We start from the raw sequence: 13,169 nt of genomic DNA, 5'->3' as shown, positions 1-13,169 counted from the left end.
CTTCCAGGTTCTTGCACCAGGTACACTTCCGTCCAAAAGTGTGGGTCATCATCCCATGAGAACCTTGCCAATATTTTTCCTCCATCTAATTCTAATATAATCATATTCTGGTAACAAAATCCAATAATGTATCACATTTTTCTTGTCCTACATTTAATCCAATCTACAATCATTGTAACTTGCTGAAACCTTAACACACTCCATCCTCATTTGACCCGTTCGTAGTCTTTAATACCAATGCTCCATGAAGTAAGTTTTTATACGCATTGGATTTTTTTTAAATTCAAACTCTACATTACTCGTTATTGGAAGATGAATTTGAAGAGATATCAATTTGAAATTGATAACTGTGAATCTGAAATCTATAAAAAGGAAGAAAACAAATTGGATTAATCAAGTTTAAGGACATATCGAGTATGGTATGATTAACTCTATAATTCCATTCCTCACAAATTCGATAAAACAACAAAAAATATTTTGAAACAAAATAATTAATAGATAAAAATTCGGGCGTACTCACAGTAATAATCAATTGCGCATTGTACTTTAAAGAGCATGCACGTTGCATATAGTTTCCCAAAAAACGAGAAAATTTTCAATACATTTTTGAAAAAAAAAATTTATGTTTTTTTTTTGTTTTCGCATACGTATTTTTGTATGAGGTTTAAGAAAATATTCAGTAAAAATATTTAAAAAAAAGTACAAATGAACTTTTTTGAACAAACGGTTTATATACTACAGCCGGCAGTGTAGCTACATAAGAAACCGGAATAACCAGAGAAAAAATGACTTCATAACGGAATGTGATATTTCCAATGGGACCGTGTATTGATTCTGCTAGCAGTGTAACCTGGAACATTTTGTAACTTTTTTTCAAGAATTTATTTCTGTCTCAAGCATTATTCGAATAGTAATTATTATATTTTATTATAGAGGTTTTAACAATAAAATCATTCTTCTCAAGTTAGGAGTTAAAACAAAAAAGAAAAAAATGATTTATTTATATAGTTGCTAAATTTTGTCTAACAATTGAGTTGAAGTCTTCCTCAAAAAATGAATTGTTGTAGAGAATGCTGGTAATGTCGACTTTCAACTTGGTTTCTGACCTTTCCGCATCGTATTTGTGACATTCTGCGAGGATGTGCAGGGCAGAATTGGCGATTCCGCAGGTTTCACAGACGTTGCTCTCTCTCTCTGGTGAATAAGGATCGATTGATATTTGTGTGTCCAACACGTAGCCGCGTCAATGCTCCTTCGTAGGAGGCTATCATTGGTGTTTCGCCATTTTCCTTCCCAGCTGCATCTGATGTTGTACTGGACTATTTTCTTGGCGTCGTTTACAGCAATGGGAATATTCGGTTCAGTACCGTTGCGCCCAATATCGGCGAGTTGGTCGTTACCACTAATGCCTACTGGATACCGGATACCGGCGCACAGACTGACATTTCTGGTTCTAGATAGCATTTATATTTGTTGTATCCAAGGATGGTTGGATGTTCCGCCTTCAATAGCAGATCCGAGAATATAACGGATTGAATATTTTCTGGGGTATCTAGAATTGCTACAACCAGAAGCGCGGCCACTTTCCAAGACGTGGGTAGGATAAAAACTGGATAAGTTGTAAAATTTCCTATGACTATTAGGAGCAGGGAGTATGCCCAAGGGCTTGAAGATCACTCCCCAGGCCATCCGCGAGTTGTAGGGCTAGCCTAGGATATGGTGGGGTTTGACAGTGAGCCCTGACTCCTTTAAAAAGCTGCATGTATCCGCAAGTAGACCCCACCAAAGCGACCGTGTGCCGCTCAAAGCGCACACGCCCAAGTCCTGGTGTTAGGTGGGACGCTAAAAAGCCCTGACACGACGGCCTTCCGACGAGACAGGAGGCTTGCGCAGACCCAATAAGTCGCCCGGAAAACCAATAATTACGAGCAATATAAGAGATAACACGACTCGATATAATCGGCAAAGACCTAGGCGATGAATAAAGGATCACGATTGGAAGACAAGACAGAAAGTGTGGAAAAGCGGGCATCGAGCGGCTACCTTCTATCAAAGCTGTGGCACCACCAACTAGCGGGGAACCGGCTTTATAGTGCTGGGCAAGATGCGCCAAAGCGTTATTGTGTGGCAGCCAATCAACGCAAAGATGTGTAAGCTGAAGATAAAAGGCCGTTTCTTCAACTGTAGCATCATCAACGTGCACTGCCCACACGAAGGGAGACCCGAAGACGAGAAAGAAGCGTTCTACGCAGAGCTGGAGCAAATATACGATGGATGCCCACTGCAAGACGTCAAAATCGTCATCCGTGACATGAACGTTCAAGTAGGAAGGGAGGAAATGTATAGATCGGTCATCGGATCGGATAGTCTGCACATCGTTTCGAATGTTAACGGCCAACGATGCATAAACTTCGCAGTCTCCCGCGGAATGGTAGTCCGAAGCACCTTCTTTCCCCGCAAAAATATCCACAAGGCAACATGGAGATCACCTATAACCAAGAAACGGAAAACCAAATCGACCACGTTCTAATCGACGGCCAATTATTCTTCGACATCACGATCGTCCGCACTTACCACAGTGCGAATATTGAATCCGACCACTCGTTGCAGTATGCCTGCGCTCAAAACTCTTGACGGTGTACAACACCCGTCGTAGTCGAACGCCGCGGCTTAACATTGGGCGGCTACAAGACGGTAGGCTAGTCCAAGACTACGCGCAGTAGCTGGAAGTGGCACTCCCAACGGAAGAGCAACTAGGCGCAGCGTCTCTTGAAGATGACTGGTGAGATATTCGATCCGCAATTGGTAGCACCGCAACCGCTTGGGGGCCTCCTTAGCCGTGCGGTAAGACGCGCGGCTACAAAGCAAGACCATGCTGAGGGTGGCTGGGTTCGATTCCCGGTGCCGGTCTAGGCAATTTTCGGATTGGAAATTGTCTCGACTTCCCTGGGCATAAAAGTATCATCGTGTTAGCCTCATGATATACGAATGCAAAAATGGTATCTTGGCTTAGAAACCTCGCAGTTAATAACTGTGGAAGTGCTTAGTGAACACTAAGCTGCGAGGCGGCAATGTCCCAGTGGGGGATGTAATGCCAACGAAGAAGAAGAAGAAGAAGCAACCGCTGCACTAGGCACGGTGGCTCCGGATCAGAGAAACGACTGGTATGACGGCGAATGTGAGCAGTTAGTTGAGGAGAAGAATGCAGCATGGGCGAGATTGCTGCAACACCGCACGAGGGCGAACGAGGCACGATACAAACGGGCGCGGAACAGACAAAACTCGATTTTCCGGAGGAAAAAGCGCCAGCAGGAAGATCGAGACCGTGAAGAGACGGAGGAACTGTACCGTGCTAATAACGCACGAAAGTTCTATGAGAAGTTGAACCGTTTACGTAAGGGCCACGTGTCACCGTCTGATATGTGTAAGGACATATATGGGATCCTTCTTACGAACGAGCGTGAGATGATCCAAAGGTGGCGGTAGCACTACGAAGAGCACCTGAATGGCGATATGGCAGACAACGGTGACAGTATGGTAATGAACCTAGGAGCACGCGCGCAAGAAAATGCGACTTCCGGCTCCGAATCTTCAGGAAATCCAGGAGGAGATCGACCGGCTGAAAAACAACAAAGACCATGGAGTTGACCAACTACCAGGAGAGCTGTTTAAACACGGTGGTGAGACACTGGCTAGAGCGCTGCACTGGGTAATTGCCAAGGTTTGGGAGGATGAGGTTCTGCCGCAGGAGTGGATGAAATGTGTCGTTTGCCCCATCTACAAAAAGGGAGATAAGCTGGATTGTAGCAACTACCGCCTACAAGCTACTCTCCCAAATTTTAAACCGGAAAATAACCGGGAATTTGATTGACGCTGAATTTTTTTAGACGGTCTAATTTAAAGCCATAATTTGTTTCCAGCATAAGACCACAGAAAATCCTTGACAATTTTATGTCGTAGAAATCACTTCCTAACTCAAAAATTATGTTTACAGAAATTTATCAGTATATTTTTTATTCGGATTTTCTGGAATTTCAGAACTACATAGATTTTGCCCTCAGTATTGAGGGTCATGAGTTTAAGTCCCATCGAAGGAAAGTGGTTACCTCCAATACACAATCTCCCACATAATGTACATATTCACATTGGAGATTTTTAGAGCATTGTAAATAAATAAAAACGAATCTCAAGTGTAACAAATTTCAGAAATTTCAGGAATATTTTGTCAGTTCAAAGTTTGAAGAAGTCATAACCGGTAACCCTTATACTTCTAAGATCCTTTCACGTATCCCATCTTTCTTCTCGAAATACAAATACATTAGCTCTTAAATCTGCTTAGTGTTATATGTTTCTTAGTTGAAACTTCTAAATTGTTTCTATTCAAGAAAACACATTTGCCGTCTATAAATCTGATTGATAATTTGAAAAAAAAATATATATCAGCATTACAGAATTTCCAAAATATCAAAAATCATTCTAAAGCTTAGATATCGAACTGGAATCTTAGAAACATATCTCAATTTAAGATTTTTTTTTCGGACATGGTGGTCTGTAAAACCATTAGCAATACAGTCTAACCTCCATGAATCGATATTGAAGGGACCAACGACTCATGGAAAAATCGAATTGCAGAACAGAAAATTGTTGGAAAGTTTTCTGGAGGAACCATCACAGTAACCCAGCAAATATTTTTTAATGTGGCATAATTTTTATCGAGTTATAGAACATCGACTCATTGAGGTTTGACTGTACTCCATTTCTTATAAAATGGTTCCCCCAAAAACATCAAGCATTTCAAAATCCGCTTTGAAATTCTCCAAGAAATCTGACAAAAATATTTCTTGAGCTGTTTCGTTTTTGAATAATGTTCCGATTTTAAGTATGAACGTTTTGAAATCGTTTAAAAAATTTTAAATCGGTCCTATCTCAAGTTTCTAAAGCATGTTATTTTTCAGCTTGATAAGGCGTTTTTTGAGCAAGTAAATAACAACGGAATATGAATGCCTTGAACTTACATTGAATAACACTTTTTTTCGGTATTTTTCTGGAGACCGCATTAATGTTTTCTTAAGAAAAATATTATGTTTGAAAAATCTTTGAAATATTTAAATCTAAATTTGGATCAAATTCATAAAATGAGCTCGTTTATTTTTCGAATAAAAAATTACAGTGAAAAATAATTGGTTGCAATGGTTCGTCATAATTAACGTGTTGCCAATGTTGTTGATTCACTTCTAACAGTGACTGCTAGACTGGTCAAGTTGAAGGTACCTGTAGGATAGAGATTGAAACGATCTGGAATTGAACCCTTGCTCTCCTTCGTATAGAGCAGGAGCGGTTGCCTTATAACTGCCAAGCCTGTTGCTAAAAAAAAGCATGACATGTAAATTACATTGCCATATTGGTTTTTCTGATTTATTTAGGATGTATTGTAATATAATTCCATATATTTATTTATTTATTATCAGACTAAGGCCGGAGTGGCCTGTGCTGCACATAAAAGTCTTCTCCATTCAGGGTCCGCAAATCGTCCTCCACCTGATCGATCCACCTTGCCCGCTGTGCACCTCGCCTTCTTGTTCCCGTCGGATCATTGTCGAGAACCATTTTCACCGGATTACTGTCCGACATTCTGGCTACGTGCCCGGCCCACCGCAGTCTTCCGATAATTCCATATATTTTGATGGTTATTTAAGGCATATGAACAAAAATACGATTGAAAAAATGTCCCGTAAAACAAGTATAGTTGTTCCACAGATTGATTTGTCAAATGAATGCAAAACCTCATCCCTCGATCATTTCTTTTCTCGATACACTTCTGCCGGGAAAGTTCCAAAATTTGAACCGGGAAAAACCGGGAATTCCAAAATGGAAATTGAGTGGCCACCACACCCATTGCAAGAGAGTTCATGGGGCAGTACCAGGCGGGATTTATGGGTGAACGCTCTACCACAGACCAGGTGTTTGCCGTACGTCAGGTATTGTGGAAATGCCGCGAATACAACGTGGCCACAAATCATCTATTTATCGACTTCATATGATACAATCGATCGGGACTAGCTACGACAGCTAATGCACGAAAACTGATTTTCGGATAAACTGATACGGTTGATCAAGGCGACGATGGATCGGGTGATGTGCGTAGTTAGAGTTTCAGGGGCATTCTCGAGTCCCTTCGAAACGCGCAGAGGGCTACGGCCAGGTGATGGTCTTTCGTGTCTGCTATTCAACATCGCTTTGGAGGGAATAATACAAAGGGCAGGAATTGACACGAGTGGTACGATTTGCACGAAGTCCGTCCAGTTATTTGGTTTCGCCGACGACATTGATATTATGGCACGTAACTTTGAGAGGATGGAGGAAGCCTACATCAGACTGAAAACCGAAGCTAAATGGATTGGGCTAGTCATCAACACGTCGAAGACGAAGTACATGATAGGAAGAGGCTCAAGAGAGGTCAATGTAAGCCACCCACCACGAGTTTGTATTGGTGGTGATGAAATCGAGGTGGTAAAAGAATTCGTGTACTTGGGCTCACTGGTGACCGCCGATAACGATACTAGCAGAGAAATTCGGAGACGCATCATGGCAAGAAATCGTACGTACTTTGGACTCCGCAAAACGCTCCGATCGAATAGAGTTCGCCGCCGTACCAAACTGACAATCTATAAAACGCTTATTAGACCGGTAGTTCTCTACGGACACGAGACCTGGACGATGCTCGTGGAGGACCAACGCGCACTGGGAGTTTTTGAAAGGAAAGTGTTGCGTACCATCTATGGTGGGGTGCAGATGGCGGACTGTACGTGGAGGAAATGAATGAACCACAAGTTGCATCAGCTGTTGGGAGAACCATCCATCGTTCACACCGCGAAAATCGGAAGACTGCGGTGGGCCGGCCACGTAGCCAGAATGTCGGACAGTAATCCGGTGAAAATGGTTCTTGACAACGATCCGACGTGTCACAGATACATCAGAAATTATTCTGTTCTTTACCATCATTTTACAATATCTTGAAGAGATTTAATTCAAATTCGATGACTAGTTACAAACTCAAAGGACCAGATTTTTTAAGAAATCAACTTTTCTTAGGCTTTGGTCCGATTCGCGAATTAAAATCAAATTAAACTTAAAAATGACAGTTCAAAAATTTTCAAATAACCCTGCTCGCAGAGCAAGATTGCTTTTGACAGATGTTGAATCATTTTTGATAGATGTTTTGTTGGTCTTGCTGGGTAGCACCAGCCATTCTTATGAGCGGGGGATTTCATAATTTCCGAACTGTCACTTTTAAGTTTAATTTGATTTTAATTCGCGAATCGGACCAAAGCCTTAACTGATTCTGAAGAGATTAAATTTTGCCCACACGCATAAAATCAATAACACAGAGATGTGTTTGCTTCACACAAAACGGACCTAATGCAGAACAATATCTAGATGAGCGACAGTTACACAAGCACAAAAATGCCTCGTGCGGTCGTGATAACGGTCCTTTATAACATGTAAACGTTTGTACAGATTCCTTGTTTCATGAGGAACCAAATATCACAGACAAACAGACGTAACAGCTTGAACATTTTTCTGAAATATCCATCGCTCAACTACTCTATCACCATCTTGCGAGCATGTTTCACGAAACAATGTTTCGTACGACATTGTCACCAGAAGGCGCTGGAGTGAAATGTCAAACTTGAAGGATTACGACGCTAGCGCCTCTAGTTGTGGAACGCGCAATCAATCAAATTCAAATTGATCGTTGAAGTCATGGTCGATGGTAATTTCTCTAGTGTTACGTCTGTTTGTCTGTGCAAATACTGTTGAAAATATTGAAATCCAAGCTTCAATAAAACCACACGAGCTATTGTGGCTGTGTAACTATCGCTCATCTAGGTGCTGTTCTGCATTAGGTCCGTTTTGGGTGAAGCAAACATATCTCTGTGTTATTGATTGATAGTTCGAAAATTAGCTAAAAACCCGGTCATAAGAATGGCTGGTGCTACCCAGCAATTCCAATAAGACATCGATGCAAAATGATTCGATATCTGTCAAAAGTAATCTTGCTCTGCGAGCAGGGTTATTTGATAATTATTGAAATGTCACTTTTAAGTTTAATTTTAGTTTAATTCTCCAAATGAGAGAAACCCTAAGAGTGCAATAAGGCTTGATGAACTCTAACAAAATGGTGTAGGGGCGGACGAAAATGATTGTAAGTTCTGCGGATTTCCTAACAAATTGGGCGTTTGCTGTCGTCGATATGAAGAAGCAGAGGGGTATGCAGGAGTTGCACGATTCTGCGCCCTATGAACAAACAAAGACCAAGTCGGAAAGATTGCATCGTCTATTGGCTACCATCGTGACCAGTGAAAAGTCGGATTTGCCATCAACTGTGATGTCCCATGGAGTCTCAATCTAAAATGCTCAGGCATGTGCAAACGAAAAACACGAGAAATCTCAAATCGCGAAATGGCACAAACTTTTTTTTCTTTATAAACGTGAATTTTTAGAGTTTATAAGCTCTTCACTCGTCAATAGTACCAAGGCCAGGATCATTTGGAAGGAGAAGGGGGGGGGGGGGCAGTTCTAACCGTGGGACCTTCCATTGGCAAAATAAAAGTGACAAGCAGAGCATTTCTTTGCAGTTTATCACCTCATAATGCAAGTTTGCATTGTTTTCTATTGTTCTGCGGTGATAAATAAAACACAAAGAAATCCGCTGCTTGTCACTTTTATTCAAAAGATGGGAGGTCGACGAAGAGAATCCTCTCCTGCGACATTCGCTCTTATTCCAGATAAAGCTTGAAATGCATGGACATGACTTCCTGACGAAATGCCACATCCTACAATTTCTTCAACGACTGAGCCATCTGTGTAGATTTAGAAATAATAATCTTCGTATTTTCTGGCAGCTAATTCGGAAAATAAAGTGCTTTTCAGTGCTATTTGTACCTACTGATCCCGTTACGATTTGCTTGGACCCGTGCCTTCGTTTTACGTTGAGCCGTTTGTTGAAGTAAAATTCCGACAAGCGGTGGTAATCCTGCAAGGACACCGTTCTGGGAAAAAACCTCACGTCTCCATGCTCAGCAATTAAAATGAGAGGAAGAATATAAAAACAAGAGGAAGGGGGAGTCTCTGACTTCTCCACTTAAGAAAAAGGTTCAAGACCGTCCTGCCAAAGCGCGGAAAAAATGGAAGTAAGCTGGAGACTTCAGATATTCCTTCTAACTCTAAAATTGGAAATAATTCTTCTCCTATCGAACTGAGCAATCAGTTCGATTTGATTCATGATGAAATGGAACAGGAATCTACCTCTAGCTTAGGGGATTCGATTCATGCGAAAAAGCAAAGGATTCCGCCAATTGTGGTATCTGTCGCCGAGTTTTCTGTCTTTAGGAATGAGATTTTAAATAAACTTCAGGGATCAAGGTTTCATTTCAGATTGCAAGTAAGGGTGACTGCCGCGTTTTGTCCTTTGACGATTGCAAACGTCTTCTTCAGTATTTAACTGAGAAGCAGCATAAATTCTTCACGTATACGACGACAAAATTGAGCGATTGTTCGAAGTCGTCTTGAAAGGTCTCCCCAGTGATGATAAATCACTGGATGAGATTAAAATTGAAACTTCCCAATTACTTGGATTTCCACCAGTCCAAGTAATTAAGAAAGAAGAGGCAAAACTTTTCCGAATCATAGAAAGGAAAAGAAAAAAACTAAGCATTGACATCCGAGTAAACACGTGGTCAATGTTATTCTGTTATTATCAACGTATCCCCAGGCCACGGCCAATCAGCGATGTCTTAACACTAGGAAACACGTGGTCAGTGTTTAAAGTAAATACCTGAGAATAAATATCATGTGCTTCACTCGAATCGATTCAAGTGTGAAACACTGAAGACGACCTCAATGTTGCAGTCGAAATACAAAGCTGTAAAGTAAGAATCAAATGGAACAGTACTTACTCCTTTACCGACAAGTGTTGAAAGTTGTTCATGTCCCTCATAACATATTTTATAAATTAATCTTCTCATTGACCTGATCTAAAGTTTTGTAACTAGCAAGCTACCGTTGATCAATAAAATTACAATTACAATTTTAATTTCAAATAAGGCAATGCAGAGTACAGTACTTTTCATGGAAGTTCTTTCACGACTGACGATGTATCACCCCTCGCGGTTACAGTACCTCGACTAATTTTATTCTTTCTCTTATACATACACAAACATTCACATTACCTTTGCCAAACACATGTGAAAGGAGAATCATAACAAAATTACAATACTCAAAACCTGAGATCTTAAAACGAATCTCCTTAAGAATTTTGTTTCGCATAATGTAGTTCCGCGCTTTTCCGACTTTATCTTCGATTTCATTCATTCGTAATTTATAATGTGATAATCTCCCCAGTTATTAAACGTAGAAAAGTAAAAAATAACATAAACCATGGCCGAAGAACAACCCCCCGAAGACTATTCTATTTATTTCAAAGCATCCAATCTGGAAGCGGAGGTGAGTGCTTTCAATATGCTTATCAGAATCATAATCAATTATTTTTACGAACGATCCCCGTTCTAGATGCAGCCAATTAGCGCCACTATCGATACCATGCTCCTTCGAATGGAGGAATTCGAGAACATCCTGGAACGGGTTAAGGAGGAATCGTCGGTTGCCGTGCAGCAAAACATTCCCAAGATAGCGGCCATGAAGCCGGAGTGTGATGAGCTGTGTGACCGATTGGATGCACTGGAGCGTTTCGTGACGATGGTGTCCAAGAATCTGGATGCCGTCGAACGGCAGGTGCAGATCGCCGAGGAAGAACTGGACATTCCGGACAAAACCATCAATGTGCTGCTAAAGTCGCTGAACATTTTTGGCAAACCGAAGCAGACCGAACGACAGACCAACAGAAATGCCAGCGGGATGTACGAGCCAGTGAGGGTGTTCAAAACGGAAGAATATTTTGGATCGGCGAAGGAGAGTGCAAGTGGGTGTAGTTCGAAGGTAGAGAATTCCGAGGAGGCCAAAAAGTGAAAAGTTTTGTTGCGATGAAAGACAATAAACTTATATTTTGTATTATGTTAAAACGAGGTCTAATTATTGTAACGCGAACGGTTGCGCGTTAACTTTGCTTCCGAAAAATTGACCTACATATTTTGTAATTATGGTCTCACTTTACTCTTCGAATAAGCCAATTTGAATTATTGTGAAACAGGCGAAGGTCATCAAAATAATAACTGTCTCATTTACTTCATACCTTTTACTCTCCTATGAAGTCACGTCCATGTGCGTCGATTCAATGTGCTTCACCAGCTCCGGTTGCGTTACAAACTCTTCGGGGCAAATAATGCACTGGAAGGTATCACAGTCCCGCTCCTCTATGATATCGTCGGGGTCAACCGGTTCGATACCCTCATGGTTGTGAGCAACGTGCCGCACAACGCTGGTGCTGTTTCGGAAGACGGCATCACAGTGTGGACAATTGTACGGCCGGTCACCGGTGTGCACCAGATGGTGCTTCCTGAGGCACGCTCGATTTCGAAAATGCTTACCGCATAGTTTGCAGGTGGTACCGGGGAGTCGTTGGTGGATGAACCGATCGTGGTCCAGCAGATCGTAATTAGTTTTGTAGGCTTTGTCGCATTTCGTGCATTGGAATATCTTCTCGGTGCGTTTCTTCTTGGTGCAAATTTGATGCTCTGCTCCGTGCTGGCGATTTTCGTGATTCAAAAGGCTGTAGTTGTATTTAAAACCCATCGGGCAATAGCAGCACTTCAGCGGACGATTTGTTTTGTCGTGGAATCCTAGATGGCGATTGTAGGAAGTAATCAATTTGAATGATTTTTGGCATTCAGTACATCTGTAAGGACCCCCACTACTGTGTTCTTGAGTCAAATGAGCCACCAGATCTTCCGGCGTCTCAAGAATAGTATCACAAATGCTGCATTTTCTCTTCATATATTCTCCGTATTTAATCTGAACTTCAGCTGATTTTGGTTTTGCTTTGGGACCACGTTTGCAGTGGGTGTTTGGTGGAAAGTCAAACTTTTTTATTACAGGTTTCAGAGGCCTTATTATTAATTGCTCTCTAACCTCTACATTAACATTCTCCAGATCGTTGTCTTTTGCGTAACCATGGTCCTGGTTGATATTTTCAGTTTCTGCAATATCTTCTGAGTGTACAATTTCATCTTCTATTATTGTTTCCGTATGGTTATCAGTCATTTCGATGTCTTGATCGTCGTCCAGGTTTTCAACCTTCGTCTCTGAAAATTCAATTTCTAATCTGAGAGTATCATTTTCTTGCAATACGGTATTGGGCATTTTTGCCGTTTTAGACTTTTCGTCAATTGGTTTGAAAAAGCTTTTCTTTGTCGCGACTTCCAAAGCCTTGTACTCCGATTCGGTTTGCTTACTGTTCTTGATCCACTTCTCTATGATGCCAACCTTTGATTCACATTCTTTGCAAATATCCTTTAATATGTCATCTTCGGTTAGATCGATCTTCAATGCATAGCGAACCAAAGTGACCAACTCTGCATTTAGCAGCACTTTTCTGTCCGATATCATGTTCCGCCTTTCATCGAAACGTAAGCAGAATCGACAGCTACCAACTTCTACCGGTTTGCCTTTCCTGGAATAAACCAGAAATACACAAATTAATGATGAAAAGCGAAAAGTTGTAACATAACTTAATATTTTTTGATAAAGATAGGTAGATTTCATATTAGAGTTCGAAATATGTGAGAACTTATTTTTAGGCCAGAGGGTCAACATCTTTAAAAGGTAATTGCTGAAGGAAACTAAAAAGTTGTAGTGTATAAACAAATATAATATAAATTAAACTCACGGATGCAGAAACCGATACGGTTCCCAATATTCACCCGGCTTCCTCGTCTGGTCATCGCCAAAATGCCACGCGCAAAGTGCCCCGCAGTGGTACGTCGGAATACGAAGGCCCGTCCCGGCTTCGATGGCACGCTTCCAGCGACTCTGCAGCACTAAATTTTGCGGGAATGGGACAAGTGCCTTCTCCCATCCAGGACAGCTGGGAACTGCACACTGCATTACCTTCGGATTGCGATAAATTCAATCACTTTTACTGCAACCTGCGCCTGGATTCAAACTCGTGCGGCTGAACGGCAAACACAAGAATGTTTTTGTTTTGGTTTCAA

At 41.4% G+C, this 13,169-nt stretch overlaps 2 protein-coding genes across 2 annotated transcripts; one reads left to right on the top strand and one right to left on the bottom strand.

The window, feature by feature from the left end:
* Positions 1-10,260: 10,260 nt before the first annotated feature.
* Positions 10,261-11,042, top strand: LOC134210713 (biogenesis of lysosome-related organelles complex 1 subunit 4). Its single transcript, XM_062686946.1, has 2 exons — positions 10,261-10,506; positions 10,573-11,042. The coding sequence occupies exons 1-2, from the start codon at positions 10,441-10,443 to the stop codon at positions 11,026-11,028; spliced, it is 522 nt and encodes a 173-aa protein (XP_062542930.1). The 5' UTR covers positions 10,261-10,440; the 3' UTR covers positions 11,029-11,042.
* Positions 11,043-11,239: 197 nt separating this feature from the next.
* Positions 11,240-13,169, bottom strand: LOC134210712 (zinc finger protein 184-like). The gene is made up of 2 exons (XM_062686945.1): positions 12,845-13,169; positions 11,240-12,628 (listed from the first exon to the last, which is right to left on the bottom strand). Exons 1-2 carry the CDS (start codon positions 13,060-13,062, stop codon positions 11,263-11,265), a joined length of 1,584 nt encoding a protein of 527 aa, XP_062542929.1. The 5' UTR covers positions 13,063-13,169; the 3' UTR covers positions 11,240-11,262.

This window comes from Armigeres subalbatus, chromosome 2 (genome assembly GCF_024139115.2).
Source record: "Armigeres subalbatus isolate Guangzhou_Male chromosome 2, GZ_Asu_2, whole genome shotgun sequence".
NCBI classification, from domain to species: domain Eukaryota; kingdom Metazoa; phylum Arthropoda; class Insecta; order Diptera; family Culicidae; genus Armigeres; species Armigeres subalbatus.
The sequence above is the reverse complement of the archived record's forward strand: the minus strand, read 5'-3'. Positions and strand labels throughout refer to the sequence as shown.

Coding starts and splice junctions, on each gene's coding strand:
- LOC134210713 (XM_062686946.1), top strand. CDS start 10,441: ATGGCCGAAGAACAACCCCCCGAAGACTATTCTATTTATTTCAAAGCA. Junction 10,507..10,572: donor CATCCAATCTGGAAGCGGAG/GTGAGTGCTTTC, acceptor TCCCCGTTCTAG/ATGCAGCCAATTAGCGCCAC.
- LOC134210712 (XM_062686945.1), bottom strand. CDS start 13,062: ATGCAGTGTGCAGTTCCCAGCTGTCCTGGATGGGAGAAGGCACTTGTC. Junction 12,629..12,844: donor CCGTATCGGTTTCTGCATCC/GTGAGTTTAATT, acceptor GGTTTATTCCAG/GAAAGGCAAACCGGTAGAAG.